General features: G+C 31.3%; 2 protein-coding genes across 2 annotated transcripts; one reads left to right on the forward strand and one right to left on the reverse strand.

Moving 5' to 3' along the window:
- Window positions 1-4,541: 4,541 nt before the first annotated feature.
- LOC146884685 (uncharacterized) lies at window positions 4,542-5,789 on the reverse strand. The gene is made up of 4 exons (XM_085675973.1): window positions 5,514-5,789; window positions 5,223-5,429; window positions 4,895-5,143; window positions 4,542-4,817 (listed from the first exon to the last, which is right to left on the reverse strand). The coding sequence occupies exons 1-4, from the start codon at window positions 5,787-5,789 to the stop codon at window positions 4,542-4,544; spliced, it is 1,008 nt and encodes a 335-aa protein (XP_085532099.1).
- A 10,821-nt stretch (window positions 5,790-16,610) lies between these two features.
- On the forward strand, window positions 16,611-17,837 carry LOC114192708 (transcriptional regulator SUPERMAN-like). Its single transcript, XM_028082496.2, has 2 exons — window positions 16,611-16,902; window positions 17,009-17,837. Exon 2 carries the CDS (start codon window positions 17,050-17,052, stop codon window positions 17,677-17,679), a length of 630 nt encoding a protein of 209 aa, XP_027938297.1. The 5' UTR covers window positions 16,611-16,902; window positions 17,009-17,049; the 3' UTR covers window positions 17,680-17,837.
- Window positions 17,838-18,471: the final 634 nt, after the last annotated feature.

Raw genomic sequence — 18,471 nt, forward strand, 5'->3', positions numbered from 1 at the left:
AGAAGCATGACAAAAGGAGAGGCTTTTCCATCTTTTACCATGTTTAGCATTTCTTTAACTTGAATTCTATAAAGTTGGTTTGGTTGACTAATTTTAAGTTGACTTGTTGACCTTGACGTTAGGTTGACTTGTTGATTCAAAGATTAGATTAACCTAAATCAACATGCGAATCTAATTTCATTTGCTTGGTAGGATGATTAGGAGGTGGCGTTAAGAGAGGACAAATGGCATGATTGATGGTCTTGGAGAACACATGTTGAGGAGAAAGAAAGAACAAAGCTTTTTAGAAACATCTAAAAAGGATGACCACATGCTTTGGCAATCAAGACGTCTAGAAGCATCTAGAAGGACCCTTCATCTTTGCGTTAGTCGAGAAGGCTTCTAGATCATGCACATGTGCTGCTTTGTTGACCTACCTTCTAAAATTTAGGTTTTTGTTTATTGAAATGTAACCTTTTTGAGACTATTTCTTTTCTTCTCACATTCAACCATTTCTTTCCTTTCCATTTTATATGCTTTCTTTCACCTTTATTTGTCTCAGTTTTCATGCTACTTTGCTCTCGAGTTTTTCTTCTTTATGTGCATTCCACTCTTTATTTGTTTTGAATCAATCCATCATCTTCTTCTCTTGAGCTTTGCGAAATGAACCTTTACATCTAGATAACATGCTATCTTATGTCCAATGGACATTTTCATTTGGCTTTCTTAAGAAATCATCACCATATTCATGAAAATCTTAAATAGGAATAAGATAACCCTACATCATTTTATTATTAAAAGACTAAAGCTATAAATAAAATTCTTATTAATGAGTTTTAATTTATAAAAATCATCAACGCTCTATAGAACTTCTTCTAAAGTTCTTTTCTACATTCTCTATAAATTCTAACATCATTATCCATCCGTTTAAAGATAAAAAATCGTAGGATAAATCCTAGCCAAGAATTACACACATCCATCTGATCAGAGTAAAGAACAAAGTAAATCAAGATTTTTTAATGTTGTGTTAGTTGATTTTATCATTGTTTGTATATCTTCCTTGTGAAGACCCTTTTAGATTATAATGACGGTGACTTTGTAGTTTTGTGCAAAACACATTCCCCATGACCTCAAAACGAACTTGGTACACAAAATAAGGAAATATAGATATATCTATTCAATTTGAAAAAAGAGAAATGAAGTTCCAGATAGGTAACAAATGATACCTTTTTCCCGCCTCTTAGTTTTATTCTTATGGAGCCCAAAGCCTTTTGTTATAAGAGTATTTTCATGATCTCCTACAATGCAATAATATTTAAGAATCATCCTAAGTAGAATTTACACCAAAAGATATCACGATTCCACTGAACATGTTCCTAGAGATGATCACTATCACCGAACACCTCAATCTTCTATCAATCTTCAATCCCCATTTTCCTTGATGAAGAAAACCCTAATTTTGTAAAATCTTAATCTCTATTTATAACAAAAATACCATTCTATCACTTTTTTAATACAACTTGATTATTAAAAAACAATAATCCACATCAGTCATTTTGATTTGCCTAGTCACTATTTAATTAGACAAAACCATGGCTACTCATTATTCCCTTAACATCGTTTGCCCAATTTAACAGAAAGGGCATGATTGATACCTTTTTTTTAGAAAAAAGGAACCTAATTGAGACTTATAAAAATAAAGGAACCAAATCGATATTTTCTTACGAAAATAGGGACAAAAGGCATAATTTAACCTAAATGTATCTATATATCAAAAGTACATTATGAATATTTTTTATGTTTGGTTAAAATATACATTTGGTTCGTATTTTTGTTCAATTTTGTCATTTTAGTACTAATATGGTTTTTTGTTCAATCAGGTCCCAATTTTTGTTAATTTTATTCAATTTGGACTTTTTTTATTAATGTCCTTTAAATAATTAATGGTGATGAATAATGTATGCCACGTGTTACTTCGTGGTTTTTCTAGTTCTATTTTTTTTTTAATTTATAATTTTTGAAAAAAAGTCCACCTGTCAATGTAGTAGTGTGTCACGTGTCAAAGTCAATGTTTTTTATTCAATTTGGTTCCTATATTTGTTATTTTTGTTCAATTTAATCCCAATTTTGTTTAAAATTGAGCAATTTTGTCCTCCTCGAAATTGATACCAAATGTAATTTTTATATAATAGTATAATGATGTTTTTATTAAAATTCACATTTTTATTAAATATTTTTGGTTTACGGTTACAATTAGTTTAAAATTAGAATGAAAACTTTAAGGATGAGAAAACTCACATCATTGATCTAAAATTTCAAAATTAGTTTTCATCCACCAGTGCAGGGAAGGAAAACGACAGCGGTTATTTTCTACTTTTGGCTTCAGGTTCGAACCCGAGGCATATACTACCGAGGTAAAAAGACAATCCTTTATGCCTCGATTATCCACCCGAGGCATATTGCAAAGTTACTGCCTCAGTTTCCACCAACTGAGGCCTAAGGGTGTATCAGAAATAATTAAAAAAAAATTATATAGATTTACTGCCTCGATTCTGGTCCAACCGAGGCATATAGCATAGTTTTACTGCCTCGGTTCTGGACCAACCGAGACATATGATTTATTAAAAAAAAAAAAGAAAAATCGTTATATCTTTCTGCCTAAGTTTTGGTTCCAACCAAGGCATAAAGTTGTCATTTTTTTTTAAATTCTGATGCTGTTTTATTGATAATCACCAAATTTAACCTGCAAATTTTCAACCAGAAAACCAAAACCATCTAAAAACATAAGCCAAATGCTATTCAAATAGAAAATGTGGCAAAATACTTAAATACTATCCATATTAATGTAGGATACTTTACAATCTCATATGCTACCATAAACAAATATACTAAGTACTATTGTACATTTGTATAATGTACTTTGCACAAGTTATCCTTAAATATTCAATGGACTTGGTGGGGATTGATGTAGTGGTACTGAATCTCTGCACACAAGAGAATAATTTAAATTAGTATATAGAATAAGACAAAATTGCAAATAAGTATTTTATATAGTGAAACTATTACCGTTTCCAAACCATTTGTGATACAAGCACGTACAATGGTTGATATCCATTGCATTACATAGTAATCACACTCATATGAGCCAGTTTGTAAATTACACTACAATGAATACACAATTATAAGTAATTAAGAAAATAAAGAAATTGAATAACTATAATACTATAGACAAAAATAACAAACCTGGAGGCCCAACCATGCTAGCCTTTTTGTCATAGTAGTTGATTTCCCTAACAACATGCTATGCCCAGCAATTGAACTATGAAAAAAGTAACGTGTTAAGATACAATTATATAAGAAAGAAAGTTCATAAAAAGTAGGTTCTTACCAATCTATAACTTGTTTGAGATGGTTAGGGGGAGGCCTGTGCAAGGAACAAAGCCACACTACAATGTTGTCCTTCATGGAAATCACAAGTAGTTGCCAATGATGCTAGGAATCAAAACAAAATTCATTGTTTTACCTTAAAATGACAGATTATAATTAGAAGTCAACAAAGTACACATACCCAGCAATATAGGGGACAAAATATATTTCCTTCCCTCGTCCAAAGCAATGGGTAACGTATGCTTGAATGTCATCAAATTTATTGCTTGCATGAGTTAGTTGGGGGTCTATGAACCCATATACATCACTCAACCCCATATTGTTATTGACACCAAACATATACCTGAACAAATGAATGGTTTAGATACAACTAGATAAATTAGTTAAACATAATGAATGGTTTAAATGCTTACATCATCCATAACTAAATAAGGGTAATATTCCGTTCTTCTGTCCCCGGCGCAAGCTCTAAGACATCTTGCTTATGCAGGTAAATTAGGATGTCATTATCTCTACCAAATACATCAGAATCCCATGGAACTGCCATCGACTTATCACTTATGATGTCAGCAAGTTGGTGCAGTCCACCAAGAGGATCATCCAAAGATATTGGAATCTTCATAGATTCAGGACTTTCCACTTCATGCCACTATTATTACATGGAAAAAACAATTTGATTGTGAACATAAATAATGTGTAAACTTAAAATGCAGAGTACAATAAGATGAGTTTGGGGATCCATACCGAGGGGTCAGAAATAGAACCAATCAAATCTTTAGGCCAGGCGAGGAAAGACTAAAATGCCTGTGCGACAATATATACCTCATCTATTGGCACAGGAACTAAAGCATATGGTACAATGACTTCCTCTATTGTGACCTTAACCTCATCACCCGTTAGCTCCATACCATGAAGAAAAGTGGTTGCCTCAAATATTGTTCCCCGAGCCACTAGTGTCTTCCCTGTACCATGCAGAACATATAGTTCACATCGATGAGCATCGTCTGCATCATCCCCTAGTACAGCTGGAGCCGAACAACTTCCCTTTTTGCTTATACCTGTCAAAGCCAATGATAATATTATTTTATTAAATCACAATTATGAAAGATCATAACTTAGCACAAAATGATTGTTAATTTTACCTGTTGGGGGAATAAAAGGTTCTGGTTGGGGAATTAGTTGCGGAGGGATGCCATGACCACCAAAATGCTGCTCGAACTGACGCATAACCCTTTTTCTGTCAGTCGTTGTGTCAACTTTTCTTCATACTCAACACTGTGTGTCCATGAAGACTGACTAGAGGAGCCACCAAAATATTGGCGAATGCCGACTCCTGCTCCAACAGCACGCACACATCCAGGGTGCTCAGGTCGTCCAATTACAGTAGCAAGAATGTCATGACGACCTTCTGAAATGAAAGTACCTTGGGAACTCTGCTCAACCAAGGAGTCCTGCAATATAACAAAAGAAAATTAAAATAAAATCGGTATAAAATGATATTATTGTTTAAAGTAAAGTTAACTCTTACAATTTTTTCAGAGATTTCTCGTGCAGTTTCAGAAGTGTAAGTACCCGATGATCGTAGACGGGCTAACTTCCACTTTTGATGACAAGATGGTGGTGAAGGAGGCGCAGGAAAATCATCTTCAGAAGGTGGGGGCCTAGACTCTTCTTTTTCTGTCAATATCTTTTCCTCAAGCTTTCTATATCCACCACGAGACAATAAGTGCGGGTTTTTATTTTGAGCACTTATTGCTTGGGCTTTTGTCCTATTTAGCTGTAACATATAATTCATTTTATTAATTAGTTCAACTTGTACACAATTTCAACAATTTTTCGAATTCAAGTAAACTAACCTTCCATCCTTCATATGTACGAGACTCAACAAACTGACGCCAAGTGTCTTCATCAATTTCCTTGTACAACTCGCGTGGATCTTCATTCTTTTTAGATCCATAGATATACCTAGACGTTAGTTTTGTCTTAAAAGCACAAAAATCCTCGGCGACAACTGACAAACATTTATGTTTAAGCGTCGCCACATTTGGAATATCAAATTTCATCTGCAATAAAGAGAATGCACATCAATAAGAGCTTTACCAATATAATAAAAATATAAATTAAAAAAATTACATGACATAATTTACCATTAGATCCTGCCAAATCATGTTCCATTGAACTTCAGACACATGATCGAAACTAGGAGTAAGGATGGATATTCTGTCACGTGCCAGTACTCCTAAATATCTTTTGAAAACGTCTCCATTACGACCTGAAGCTTGACCTGTGACGATGTCAATAATGACATGAGTCTTCTTACCTTTAGCTTTTCTCAACAAGAGCTTCTTCAATCCAGTGACTCCTCTAGTGGTTCTCTTTTTGGGCACTTCATCCTCTGATGATGAAGTCTGATGGTCAACCATATATCTATTGTTAAAAGAAAAAAATACAAAATATTAATAACAAATATTTAAAATAACAAATAACATATTATTTAACAAAACACATAAATTTATACAAAAAATTCAGATTCATACATAAAGTTATGGATTGGTCATATGTATATTCCCTCATCGTGATCTTCCCGAATTGCTTGTACATCGTCAAGTACTGGAGCCTCATCAAAAGTTATTGTTGTTTTAAATGGATGAGTGTCAGCAATATGAAGGTTACTCAAATTCTCTTCATTAACATCAATTTCTCTCTTGCCATGAAGAGCAACAAACCAATGTTCAGATACAAGATCTTTTACATAAAAAACTTGAGATGGTTGATGTGCCATGATAAAAGGCTCGTCTCGATAACCCACCTTTCAAAAATTAACTAGAGTCATACCCGAAGATCAATATCAAAACACAGATGACAAATATTCATGAATATTAAGATATGTATATTAAAATATATATGCTCCAATAAACTATTAAAAAGTGATTAATCTTCTTAAACTGTCCAACCGGACAAGTTAAGATTGAAAACTTTAAAAAAAAATACATATTCTTTAAAAAAAAAAATACTTGGAGACAGGTAAATAATTTTCGTATTTAATCTCAAACGGGAAACTATGGCTAACTCCATGCAACGACGATTTGAGATCAAACAAAATAAATTGATTTACTTTAAAATATAAATAAATAAACATACAACAACATAGATTTATTTTAGCATATATTTAAATTAATTTATCTAATATAAAAAAAAATAAACAATATACTAAACAATTATAAGCTCATAATAAAATTAAGAACCTGGGAGCGAAACGTGAGTAGCAACGGAGGAGAATCAACTGTACCCATAGTCCAACAACAGGGATAATAGTATGTGAACACTGTCAAAAGTTTAAAATAAATTCTAATGAAATTGATGCATTTTAACTCCTAGGATCCAAACTAAGTTATGTAAATTTGAAAAGCAAGCAAAGTTCATCATCATCAATCCCATTTTTATTACTATGCAAACACTTAGCACCACTTTACGGGCTCGACGAAAAGAGAGACTATTACAAAAAGATCAGGACACTTGGTTGTGACTTCGTAGAAATGGTTTTCTCGTGCATAAGCCAAAAAGTATGTACAAACTCAATCTCCATCATAGTACAAACCCAATTTCTACCATATATTTAATAATCTGAAATTCAAGATTGAAAATATAAGAACATACAAACAATGCAGAAAATTAAATCTAGTAGAATCCAAATTGTAAAAATAAACATACCAAGGAGCGGGGGATTGAACGGAGGCAATGGCAGTGACACCAGAACAACCTCCTCGACAGTGCGTGCAGCGACATTGCAGGCAGACTGAACGGAACCGCATAGTGGACGTTGGTGATGATTGCTAGAAGAAGAAGATGCAGCGGCTCTAGTGGCATTGCAAGGCTCCTAGAAGGTGCAGGTGATGCAGCAGCGGCCCAGGTGACGACACGATGGGCTGGCGCGTCAGAGGTGTGCGGGACGGTGGGAGGTGTGCTTTGGTGCGCAGGACGACGGAGAAGAAGAAGAAAATCAGAACTGCGTCGTTGTTCCAGTGAAAAAAATTGGGGATTTTTAACCCTACGAAGGGATACTGCCTCGGTTATTCGAAATCGAGGCATATTGCTATAAGAACCGAGGCGTAAGGTCTCTATTGCCTCGGTTATACAAGAGTCGAGGCATATTGCTTCCGTGAAATAAAAAAAAACTTCAACTTAACTGCATCGGGTAAAAAGTAACTGAAGCAGAAAATAGATTAGGCCTCGGTTGGGCTGTAACCGAGGCATAAAAGCATGTGAAAAAAACTCAAATTCTGGGTTAGCGCGAATAGTCAAAATTTGTTAAGTTATATGCCTCGATTAGAAGAGCAATCGAGGCATAAAAGTTGACTTTAATATAAAAATGTTATCGCATGTTTATATGCAGCGGGTGCACAAGAACCGAGACATATATTGCTATGTAAAAGCTCTAAAATGCACTAGTGATCCGCAAAATTTTCATTCTAATTTCAAACTAATTGTAAGCCAAAACCAAAATATTTCATAATAATGTCAATTTCATTAAAAACATCATTATAAAATTTATATTAAAATTAAATTTTGTCTCAATTTGGAAAGGGACAAAATTGCTCCATTTAAAAGAAATTGGGATTAAATTAAACAAAACCAATGAATATAGAGACCAAATTGAATATAAAAGATTGATTATAACATGTGGCACACTAGTGGATTGACATGTGAACATTTTTTTGAAAATAAAGTTTTTCAAAAAAATAAATAAAAAAACTAAAGAAACCATGAGGTGACATGTGATAATCATTGTTCATTACTACGAATTATTTCAATGTCGTTAGAAAAAAAAGACCAAATTTAATAAAATGTTAAAATACCTTTTTGGTCCTAATTTTTGTCAAGTTTTGTCAAATAAGTCCTAATTTTGGTTGTGTTCAAATAGGTTCCAATTTTTGTCAATTTTGTTCAATTGGGTCTTTTTTTGCTAATACCATTTAAATCATTAATGACCATGAATAGTGTCACGTGTCACTTTGTGGTTTTTTTTGAATTTTTGAATTTTTGAATTTTTGAATTTTTTTTGAATTTTTTTAAATGTCCACGTGTCAACCCAGTAGTGTGTCATGTGTCAAAGTCAATGTTATATATTCAATTTTGGTCCCTATATTTTTTATTTTTGTTCAATTTAGTCCCAATTTTTGTTAACATGAACCAATTTGGTCCCTCTCAAATTGAAATCAAATTTATTTTTATATTAAAATTGATATTTTTATTAAATATTTTTATATAATATATTTAAATTCACATCATTATAACTTTGATATAAAAATTAAATTTGGTCGCATCTTCAATAGAGACAAAATTGGTCAATTTTAAACAAAATTAGTACTAAATTGAACAAAAATAACAAATATAGGGACCAAATTAAATATAGAACATTGACTTTGACACATGGCACGCTACTAGGTTGACACGTGAACATTTAAAAAAAATTAAAAAAATAAATAAATAAAAAATAAAATAAATAAATAATAAATAAAATAAAAAATAAAAAACCACGAAGTGACATGTGGCAGTCATTGTTCATGGTCGTTAATAATTTAAATGATGTTAGCAAAAAAGTACCTTATTGAACAAAATTGACGAAAATTGGGACCTATTTGAACATAAAACCAAAATTAGGACTTATTTAACAAAACTTGACGAAAATTGGGACCAAAAAGGTATTTTAACCTTAATAAAACTGAAAAACAATGGGACCTAATTGAAAAAAAAAACAATATTAGGACTAAAATGATAAAATTGAACGAAAATAAAGACTAAATATATATTTTAACCTTTAAGTTTTCATTGATTATTTAATGCCTATAATCGAATAAATTAAAATACCTATTATCTTTACATTATTACATTATAATTAATAATTAAAACTTATTTTGTAGGTATTAATAGATGAAATTACTGTGATAAATAAAGAGAAGAAGAAAAAGGAAGAAAAGAATATAATAGAGCATGAAGACTAATTTTTGTGTATTATTACTAATAGGAAAAATCTTATTTATAGATACAAAATGTAATCCAAAAAGGATATAAATCAAAGTTTATACAAATCATAAAGATTAATCATTGACATTTGTAATTGTAGCAAATCAATGGATAACCATTTATTCATAATTCTCCCCCTTAAGTGTCCATTGATTAGAGAATGTGGCTCGTTAAAACCTTACTAGAAAAATCTCCTTGGGATAAAGACCTAGTGAAGGAAAAAAAGTACATCATTTTTTATTTTTCAATATAATATTGTTCATAACATATTTTATTTCTCCCCCTCATGTAAATCCACATTATTAGGATGACAAAGTCTAATCTTGTCAACCATATGCTTAAAAGTTCTACTTGGCGTCGAAGTTGTTACTCGTAAGTCCTTGAGGAGTATGAGAGATAGGTCTGATGCTCCGATGGAGGACGACTCGAACCCGTTGGTTCTAGAAAACTAGATGATGTGGTGGGTAACAGGTGTTAAGAAAACCAAAGTGTGGTTGTGATTGCTATGCTTAAGTATTTTACTATGATGTGATGATGAGTATTATTTTTGACTACTATTCGTTTTTATTAAGTAGTTTAAATTAAGTATTAAAGACGATGTAATTTCTTTTATTTGTCGTTGTTATTTGAAAATTTTTAGACAATGGATGTTTTGAACTACAATATTTAATAATTAAACTATAAGCTTTTGCTTAGTACGATTTCAACGATAATCATTTTTCGCTAAATGTGTACGTTTTATAATTTTCCTTGACATCCCAAATTGGGGTGTTACACTTTGATATCAAAGCCTAGTTTAAAAAAAAAGACTTTGTGATTGTTGGGAGTGAGTTCGTTTAGTTGATGTTGTGTGACTCTAAATTGTGTTATGATTTTACTAAGTTGTTTTTGTTGTATTACATGAAAGGTAAACATGATAATTTGTTTAGTCAGTAGTGGTTGTTGGATCAAGAAGGTTTGTAGTTGGAAATATGGGTCACACAGAGTTTCTGATTTGCTATTTTTCTCTGGCTTAACTTGTTTTATTTGTTTGGTGATATTTACATGGTATATAAGGTATGATTGGTGGTGTTGGTCTGATGTATGCTTGAATGGGATGTTAGTTTTGGTGAATGCTATGGTAATGAAGCATGTTATACTTGATTGTCTATGTGATGTATAGTATGGCTCTCTCATATATGTAAAACCAAGTTGCCTTTTTTTTTCCACAGGACTTTGGTGAGTCGGGTAAAAGGGGGTTTTTGATCTATTGTAAGCCTTTGGCCTAAGCTTAGCAAGAGTGCTCTTGCTAAAGGCTTTGGTGAGTAGGTCAGGGTTGTTGCTTGTAAGTCTTAGGGGAAGCAATGAGATAGGATCTAAAACTTTCCAAAAATACACAATAGCCAACATCTCCTTCTCTGTTGTAGCATAATTTAACTGTGCATTGTTGACATGCGTAGCCTGGATGGTGTGTTACTTGAGGATTTGATGAAGCTTTGTTGAAGTAACTTGAAGCCATTGCTTTGGAATCATCCCTACATTGATGAAGTTTTGGAGATTTGATGTTGCTCGAGTTGATCAAGCCTTATATGCATGCCCTTCATATGGATCAATCATTAGGAAAACAAGCTTGAAGATTGTAATTCACTTTGTAGACCATTCATCATTTATTAGATGTATAAGGTTTTTATTTTACCTGTTAATCTATTGAAGTATTTTTCAACAGGTTAAAAAGTGTCTTTTAATCCATTGAATGGATTTTTAACAGATTAAAATGTTAAATGTAGTAGTCTTAAACTGTGACTTATTCAATCAGTTGATTTATTTTTTAATCGACTGATTTCACTTAAGTTAAGTGAAATCAACCAATTGATTTGAAAATCAACCTGTTGTATTTCGTAACAGTTTGACTATAAGAGTTGTATTTTTCAAAAGAGAGGTAAGAACACCATTTTTTAGCGCGAAACTATTCTGGAAACCTAGGAATTCTCTCTCTTTCGTGATCATACAAATTGCAGTTGGTGAAGGTTGATCTTAGATCAATTCTTGGAGCATTTTGCTTAGTTTTGAATCTTGGAGAAGGTGTTTGTGGTAGGCAGGCTTTGCTACCATTGAGGTTTGATCTTTCACAAGCTTTATGTGTGTGTCTGGTGGTTTTCCAAGTCTACAAGAGGTGTCTTGCTGTGCTGTTGTGATTTTTGTGTGATTCAAGATTCTTTTGTGTGTGTTTTTGCTTATTTTGAAAGTGTAAGGGTGTAAACTTTGTAAATCTTTTGAAATAGTGCAAAGTCAGGCTCGGGTTGCCTTGACAAATTGGATATAGCTCAGGTTTGAGTGAAACAATACAAAAATCTTGTGCATCAATATTTTCTTTAACCCTTCTCTTTTGCATTGTCATTTAAAGTTTAAAGAATTTGGATTTAAACCATATTTTTTATATTCTTGAGTGTTTTGGTGGCATCTACAGCATTGAGCATGTTTGTATAACTCATTAGAACCTGTCTTGATTGATCTTTTACATTGTTCTTGCTTTAAATCACAAATCTACATTTTTGTATTTTTGCCAGTATTTCAGTGGACTATTTTTCTAATTCAATCGATTGATTGTACCAGTACATAATCTGTTTAGTAAAATCAATCGACTAACTCTATTTTTGATTGGTTGAAAGTGTACTATCTAGAGGTGTTTGCATCCAAACTTGTGATCAAATTGATTCAACTTAAAATAGTTTTAAACCTTCAAAAGCCATCCTATTTTTTAACTAGCCAATTCAACCCCCCCTTCATAGCATTTCAACCATTTCAAAACTTACAATCCAGATGAATGTGGAATATTCTCCCAAAGTACGTTGGCTATGACCTTCTCTAGCCATATCAACTTCTTGCTCTCACGGTCCAAGATGAGAAAAAAATTTGAGCAATCTAAAACATTATATGCTTCTCTTGCAAAACAAACAAACACTTTGTAGCAACTATTTATTTAAAAAGAAAATTTTTAACTATATAAATAATGGAAGAAAAAAAAGTATATATGAACAATCAAAACCAAAATTGGTAAATAAAACATAATTAAGTAAACAAAACGCTAGTCCCTTACAACAACTCCAAAAAGTTATTACATGATTGACGAATGTACCAAATCACACAAGTAGTAAAGTGGATAAGTTCAAATATTGTTTTCCCACAAAGACTCGTGTTGTTTAGAAAAACTATGATTATTTACTAAGTAAGGCCAAAAACTGTAAAATAATTAAAAGTATTAAGTTTTTTTGTTTATAAAATAATTCAAAATTATAGAAACCAAATTAAATGAAATTAAAATATATGGTAAAAGTTGCATTGAGGTTGGATTTCATGCATGAAATCAATATGAAAACACTAACAATATATTTCTAATTCCTGACTCTAGCATTCACACCACAATGTAACATGCCCTAATGTCTTAGTGACAAGTTTAAATTGTAATAAGAACCCTAATGTCTTAGACCTTTCCATATTAAGAGTTCACATTAAGCCTTAAGTTCGGATGTTAAGAATGTCCAATGATGTACTTTATGTCTAGATTCACAATCAATTAGTTGTCTATTCTAGTTTAGGTTCTAATATCGTGGCCAATGATTAGATACCCACAAATATGCAATCAATAATTATCATGCAGTTAAGATCAAGAATATAAAACAATAGTATGGAAAAGAAATATATTAAATAGCAAAAATCACAAAGAGTTAAGATATATTACGTCCAACCCCGGTGAATACGGGAGTTAATTACTTTTATGAATTTTGAACACTAGAAAAGGAATAATGTTGAATGCCTCTAACTTCCAGAATGCTCCTTTGCCTCCAAAGATTTTTAGAAGAATTGTGGAATTGAAGAATCAAGGAATGCCTTTTTAACTGTCTCAAACCTTCTATTTATAGATTTTTTAGAACTTGATTGAACTTGAAATTTGTACTTGAGTAAATTGTAATAGATATCCTTGATATATATCTTCTAATCTTTAGAGATTTTATATCTTTGATATATTCTCAAATCTTATCATTTTGTATTTGAAGTAACAAACTCAATGGATAATTAATTTTGTTGATATATTCTTTTAATATTCAGATCTTTGAAATTTCAACTTATCTGCACAATATAAATCAAATATTTATCTTTTTCAAATGTACTAAATAGAATTTGAAATCTCTAAAAAGAAAATAAAAAAATAACAATAAAAGATAAAAGTAAACAAAAGTAAAAATATGATAATGCTAATTATTATATATATATATATATATATATATATATATATATATATATATATATATATATATATATATATATATATATATATATATATCCACTGACTATACACATGTCTTCCTATTGAGTATACGCATGTCTCTTGCTTATCAGTTATAACAAAATTTTGTGTAACTAAGATCTCGTAGCTTTCATAAAGGGTGAACTTTCAAGTTGTAATGATTTAGTTGTCTCAAGATAGAGTTTGATAAGGTAGAAATCTTTGTGTTGCAATCTTTGTTATGGTGAATTCCTTCATAATAGCATTTTACTCAAACCGTGTTAAACTTTTGTGCATGCACTTGTTCTTCTATTTAACTTTTATATTTTCTAGCACTGCGCTTTTATCTCTATTTTTAATTTTGTTTGTGATAGTAGTGAAATACAATTAAGAAGTAAGCTTTGATCTTACTTGTAGATACCATGGTAATATCACAAAAACTCACAATTAAAATAAAAAGAAGAAAGCAAAATCAAAATACATAATAGACAATAATATAATTGAAGGAAAGAAAATTATAATTCTCCCTTCTTTCATTCATACGAAGAAATAGTAACATTCTTTTGTATAAATAAAGAAAAGAAACTACTAAATAAAACTTTTAAAGCAAAAGATGTTTTTTCTCAAATAGTAAAAAAAAAAAGTAAATTTGTTGTATCATACTAAAAACAATATTTTACTCTTTCTATAAAACCAAAAGTAAACATCATACAAAATTTCTCTTATGTTAGACTTCTTTCTCGCATTATCAATGTTAAGAAAAAATTAAAATAATACATGTAAAAAATTGAAATGAGTAGTCTGTAAGTATAGTCCATAGAACCAAAACATAAAATCTTAAATTCATAAAAAAATATAAAATATGTATAGCTATACAAAAAAAAAAAAGAATATACAAAATAAATTTGAACATATGTAACAAAATTTCGGTATTTGTTGAAGAAAAAAGAGAGATCTATATATCTTTAAATTCAAATTTTGGTTCATAAGCTTGCATCTAGAACATATAAGATCAAAGAAATTCAAGCTCATCCCAGAAAGAATTTCTTCAAATTATTTTATATGTGAAATAGATAATTCAATTAATTGCCCCAGTTCTTCAAATTATTAATGCAACTGGGCTTGGTTAATGAAATTTATGGTTAGCTGAAAACAAACGAGTTATGAATATAGGGTTTTCATATATTAATTTTAACCTCTCAGAAAACATTATTTGATTTTATCTTTTATTTTTTTTAAGTGCTTATATAAAGAAGTTCAAAAAATTTATGTTGGAGATAGAAACTCCAAGATCGTAAATCAGTTGTAGGATAATATTAGACATGTCAAAGGTTGGCTCATAAGTCGGATTGAAAATGAGTGAACCTAATTTGACTCACTTTATGGTAAGTTAGAAATCTTGTAACCCGGTTCAATCTATTACAAATTGGTGGGTTAAGTGAGTTAACTTACCAACCCACTTAAAAAATATTTATTTATTTATTTTTAAGAATTTAAATATTTAAATAATTTTTTAAGCAACCCATAAGATGACAATCACACTAAAATCAAGAATCAATGTCTTCATCATGCTCCATCAATATATGATGAATTGTTTCCAGGAAAGTATCCATATAGTCTAAGAAAACATGACTAATATTACACATTTTTTTAGTCATGTTATTCAACAAAATATAAATAAAAAACTACACATTTTTTTCATGCTAATTTAGAAAATTTTGTTTATTAGATAGTTGCTTGAGTAATTTACCGTAAAGAGTATAGTTAAAGATTAAAGTATCAATGTATATTACTTGATAATCAAATTAATTAAAAATATGAAATTATGAACCTATATAATTAGGAGTAACAAATAATTATTCAAAAAATTGTAAAAAAGTTGTTGGTAGGTTAAGTGGATCAACCTACATTGAACCCGTAGGTTAAGTGAGCCGAGTTGAATTTAACACAATGAATGAAAAAATTGAATTTTTCTTAATCCAACCCAACTTGAATCCGTATTGAATCGAATTGTCTTACAGGTTGAAACCCATTTTGACATATCTAGATAATATGATTAAATTTGATAAGAATTACATTATCTATTATATTTACGAGTTAAATGTGTTTTTATAAACTATATTTAAAGATTATACTTTTTTTTCTAAATTAAACTAAGAAAGTCATGCAACACATTTTTCAAATCAATAATTTGCTTGCGACCATATATTTTGAAATAATTTAGAGACGAAATATATATAACAAATATAATAAAAATTGTTCACACTTTAAGACATTTAAATAGTATAATTAATACAAATTACCCTTTCCCATTTAATATTTAGAAAGTTTAAACGCTTAACATAACTTCAATTGTCGATGCGGAACTTAATATTTACTCGAAAATAGTGTGTTAATTTCTTATTACTGATGTCGCATACCAGGGTGTTTCTAGTGGTGTTTCTAATACTTTTCATGACGAAATTCTTTTTAAGTATATAGTTTTTTTTTTTTGTTTTCGATAAGTTCCTTATAAGTTATACACATAATTTAATATTAACAAACTCACTCTGAAACTAATGTGATGAGAAGAAAATGTGTGAAGGAGAAATGTTTGTAGTGATTAAATTGGTTTGATAGTGATAGGTTATATATATTTTTCATATACGGTTATGGGCATGGTTATGGCATATGGTTATTGGGAGATTATGGTTCTATATGGTTATATGACATTAGTCTTACACATATAATTATGGCATATGGTTATTGGGAGATTATGGTTCTATATGGTTATATGACATTAGTCTTACACATATAAGACCTTAGACACCACTTTAACCCCAAAACCTTAAGGCAATGTTGTTATGGGTCTTTATTCTTATATAGTGTTTAACTTTGTCTTTTCTATCCAATGTGGGACTTTTTGACTCACACTTGGACTATTCCCAACAGATAGTTAGGTTTATTGTTTTGAAGTCAAATACTGAAATTCTGTTCAAAGTCACTCAAGTGCAACAGTATGAGCATAACCTGCCATATGCCAGAGCTTTCCAGGATGAGGCAAAAGGGAAATACCACTTTCACACAGTTCCTCCATTTTATGTGTTAAGCAATATCCAAATACAGTAGCTACAAGCAGTGGCAGATGAAGTACACCTGCAGATAGAGATCTTCCCTTTCTGCCTCACTACCTGATGTTAAGCTTCAGTATTATGAGCCATTCTTGGATCACTTTCTCTCACTCTCTCAATCTGTGAACTCTCTTAATTGTAAGAGATCTATAAGTCTAGATCATTATTTATTCCATATGAAAAAAAGTCAAATGTTTATCTTTTTGGATAATTAACACATGGTTCTCCTTTGTTCTCTCTACAGGTTACAGATTTGGATGAAAATTACATGATAAAGAAAGCTCCATGGAAGGAAACTATCTGAACAGAAATAGTACTACTACTCCACAGAGAGAAGATAGCTTTGGCTTTGAGGAGCATACATGGGGAAATTCATGGCCTGCTAGAAACTATGCTTGTAGCTTTTGCAAGAGAGAGTTTAGGTCTGCTCAAGCATTGGGTGGACACATGAATGTTCACAGAAGGGATAGGGCTAGATTGAGATCATCCTTGTCTTCATGGGTTTCTGAATGCCCTAAACCTAACCCTAGCACTAAGCCTAATAAATCAACTCTTCTTCCAACATCTTCTTCACCATCTCCTTTCTCTGATCAGCCTTTGAACTCTTCACATCCTTCTCCACTTTGCACTCCTTGTCTCACTTTGTCTTCTTCACCAGACTTCTCAGCTTCTACCAGTGGAGACAAGAAACCAAGACTCACACCTTCTCCTCTTTTCAGTCCTCAAAGCTTCGAAATTAAGATGATGACAAGTAACAACACAAGGAGTGATGAGGAAATGAAGGGCTGTGTAGAGGGGGAGGAGCACAAGGGTTTCAAGGACAATGACCAAAACATTACTTTGGAATTAGGAATAGGGTTGATTAAACACCAAGAGAAGAAGTTAGACTTGGAGCTTCGACTCGGGCATTTCTAGCCAGGTGCAATTTTACCAAACTCATCAATGTATGCCAACATTTCAAGTAATTTGCAACTTCAAATTTGTTTAAATTTCTTGCACCAGTAATTCAGGAATTTATTCAAGCTGCAGTTTTACATTATATGTGTTAATTCTACTTTTCAAGTTCTTAATCATTTTGTGTGCTTTTGATTAATTTGGGGTTAATTAAAGCTGGATATATTTAACTGTCCTGTACCTTGTGGCTATATTCAAGCCAATAAGTGATCGATCCAAGGTATCTAGAACACCAATTTGGAGCAATGGTGTGATAGAAATAAAACCACATGAATCACTAACAAAAGGTCACATTGAATCTTCAATTAATTAAGATGTGAAATGATCACAATGTTGCAATAGGTCTCATGAATTGGCGATCAATTTTTCTCTTGGATGATCTTCATTCTTCACCTAAAGAGTCTAAAAGCCAATGAGCATTCTTGTTTAGTTTGACTCAATATTATTTCCCATGTACTAAAATTCCTTCACCCGGTGGTGTATAGAATCATGAACATAAATATGTGACTCCGAAAATGTATTGATTCTAAGAACATCCATGCTTTTTCCTGGGTATATATGCATATGATGTTCTTTCTTGGCACACAAAGAGCAAAACATATATCTATATTAGTATCAAAATTTTATATGTAAGTTTGACCGAATGTAAACAAAATCAGATGTAATTATTAGACAGTATGTTTTCGTTTGAAATCTAAAAGTCCTGTCAAGTGATTGAATGCTTGGAATGTTTGGTTAACATGTTGACAGCAT

The sequence above is a fragment of the Vigna unguiculata genome, chromosome 7, assembly GCF_037176805.1.
Source record: "Vigna unguiculata cultivar grain cowpea cultivar isolate G323 ecotype 2 chromosome 7, ASM3717680v1, whole genome shotgun sequence".
Lineage (NCBI taxonomy): Eukaryota > Viridiplantae > Streptophyta > Magnoliopsida > Fabales > Fabaceae > Vigna > Vigna unguiculata.

Coding starts and splice junctions, on each gene's coding strand:
- LOC114192708 (XM_028082496.2), top strand. CDS start 17,050: ATGGAAGGAAACTATCTGAACAGAAATAGTACTACTACTCCACAGAGA.
- LOC146884685 (XM_085675973.1), bottom strand. CDS start 5,789: ATGGTTGACCATCAGACTTCATCATCAGAGGATGAAGTGCCCAAAAAG. Junction 5,430..5,513: donor TGATTTGGCAGGATCTAATG/GTAAATTATGTC, acceptor TCTTTATTGCAG/ATGAAATTTGATATTCCAAA. Junction 5,144..5,222: donor GTACATATGAAGGATGGAAG/GTTAGTTTACTT, acceptor TATATGTTACAG/CTAAATAGGACAAAAGCCCA.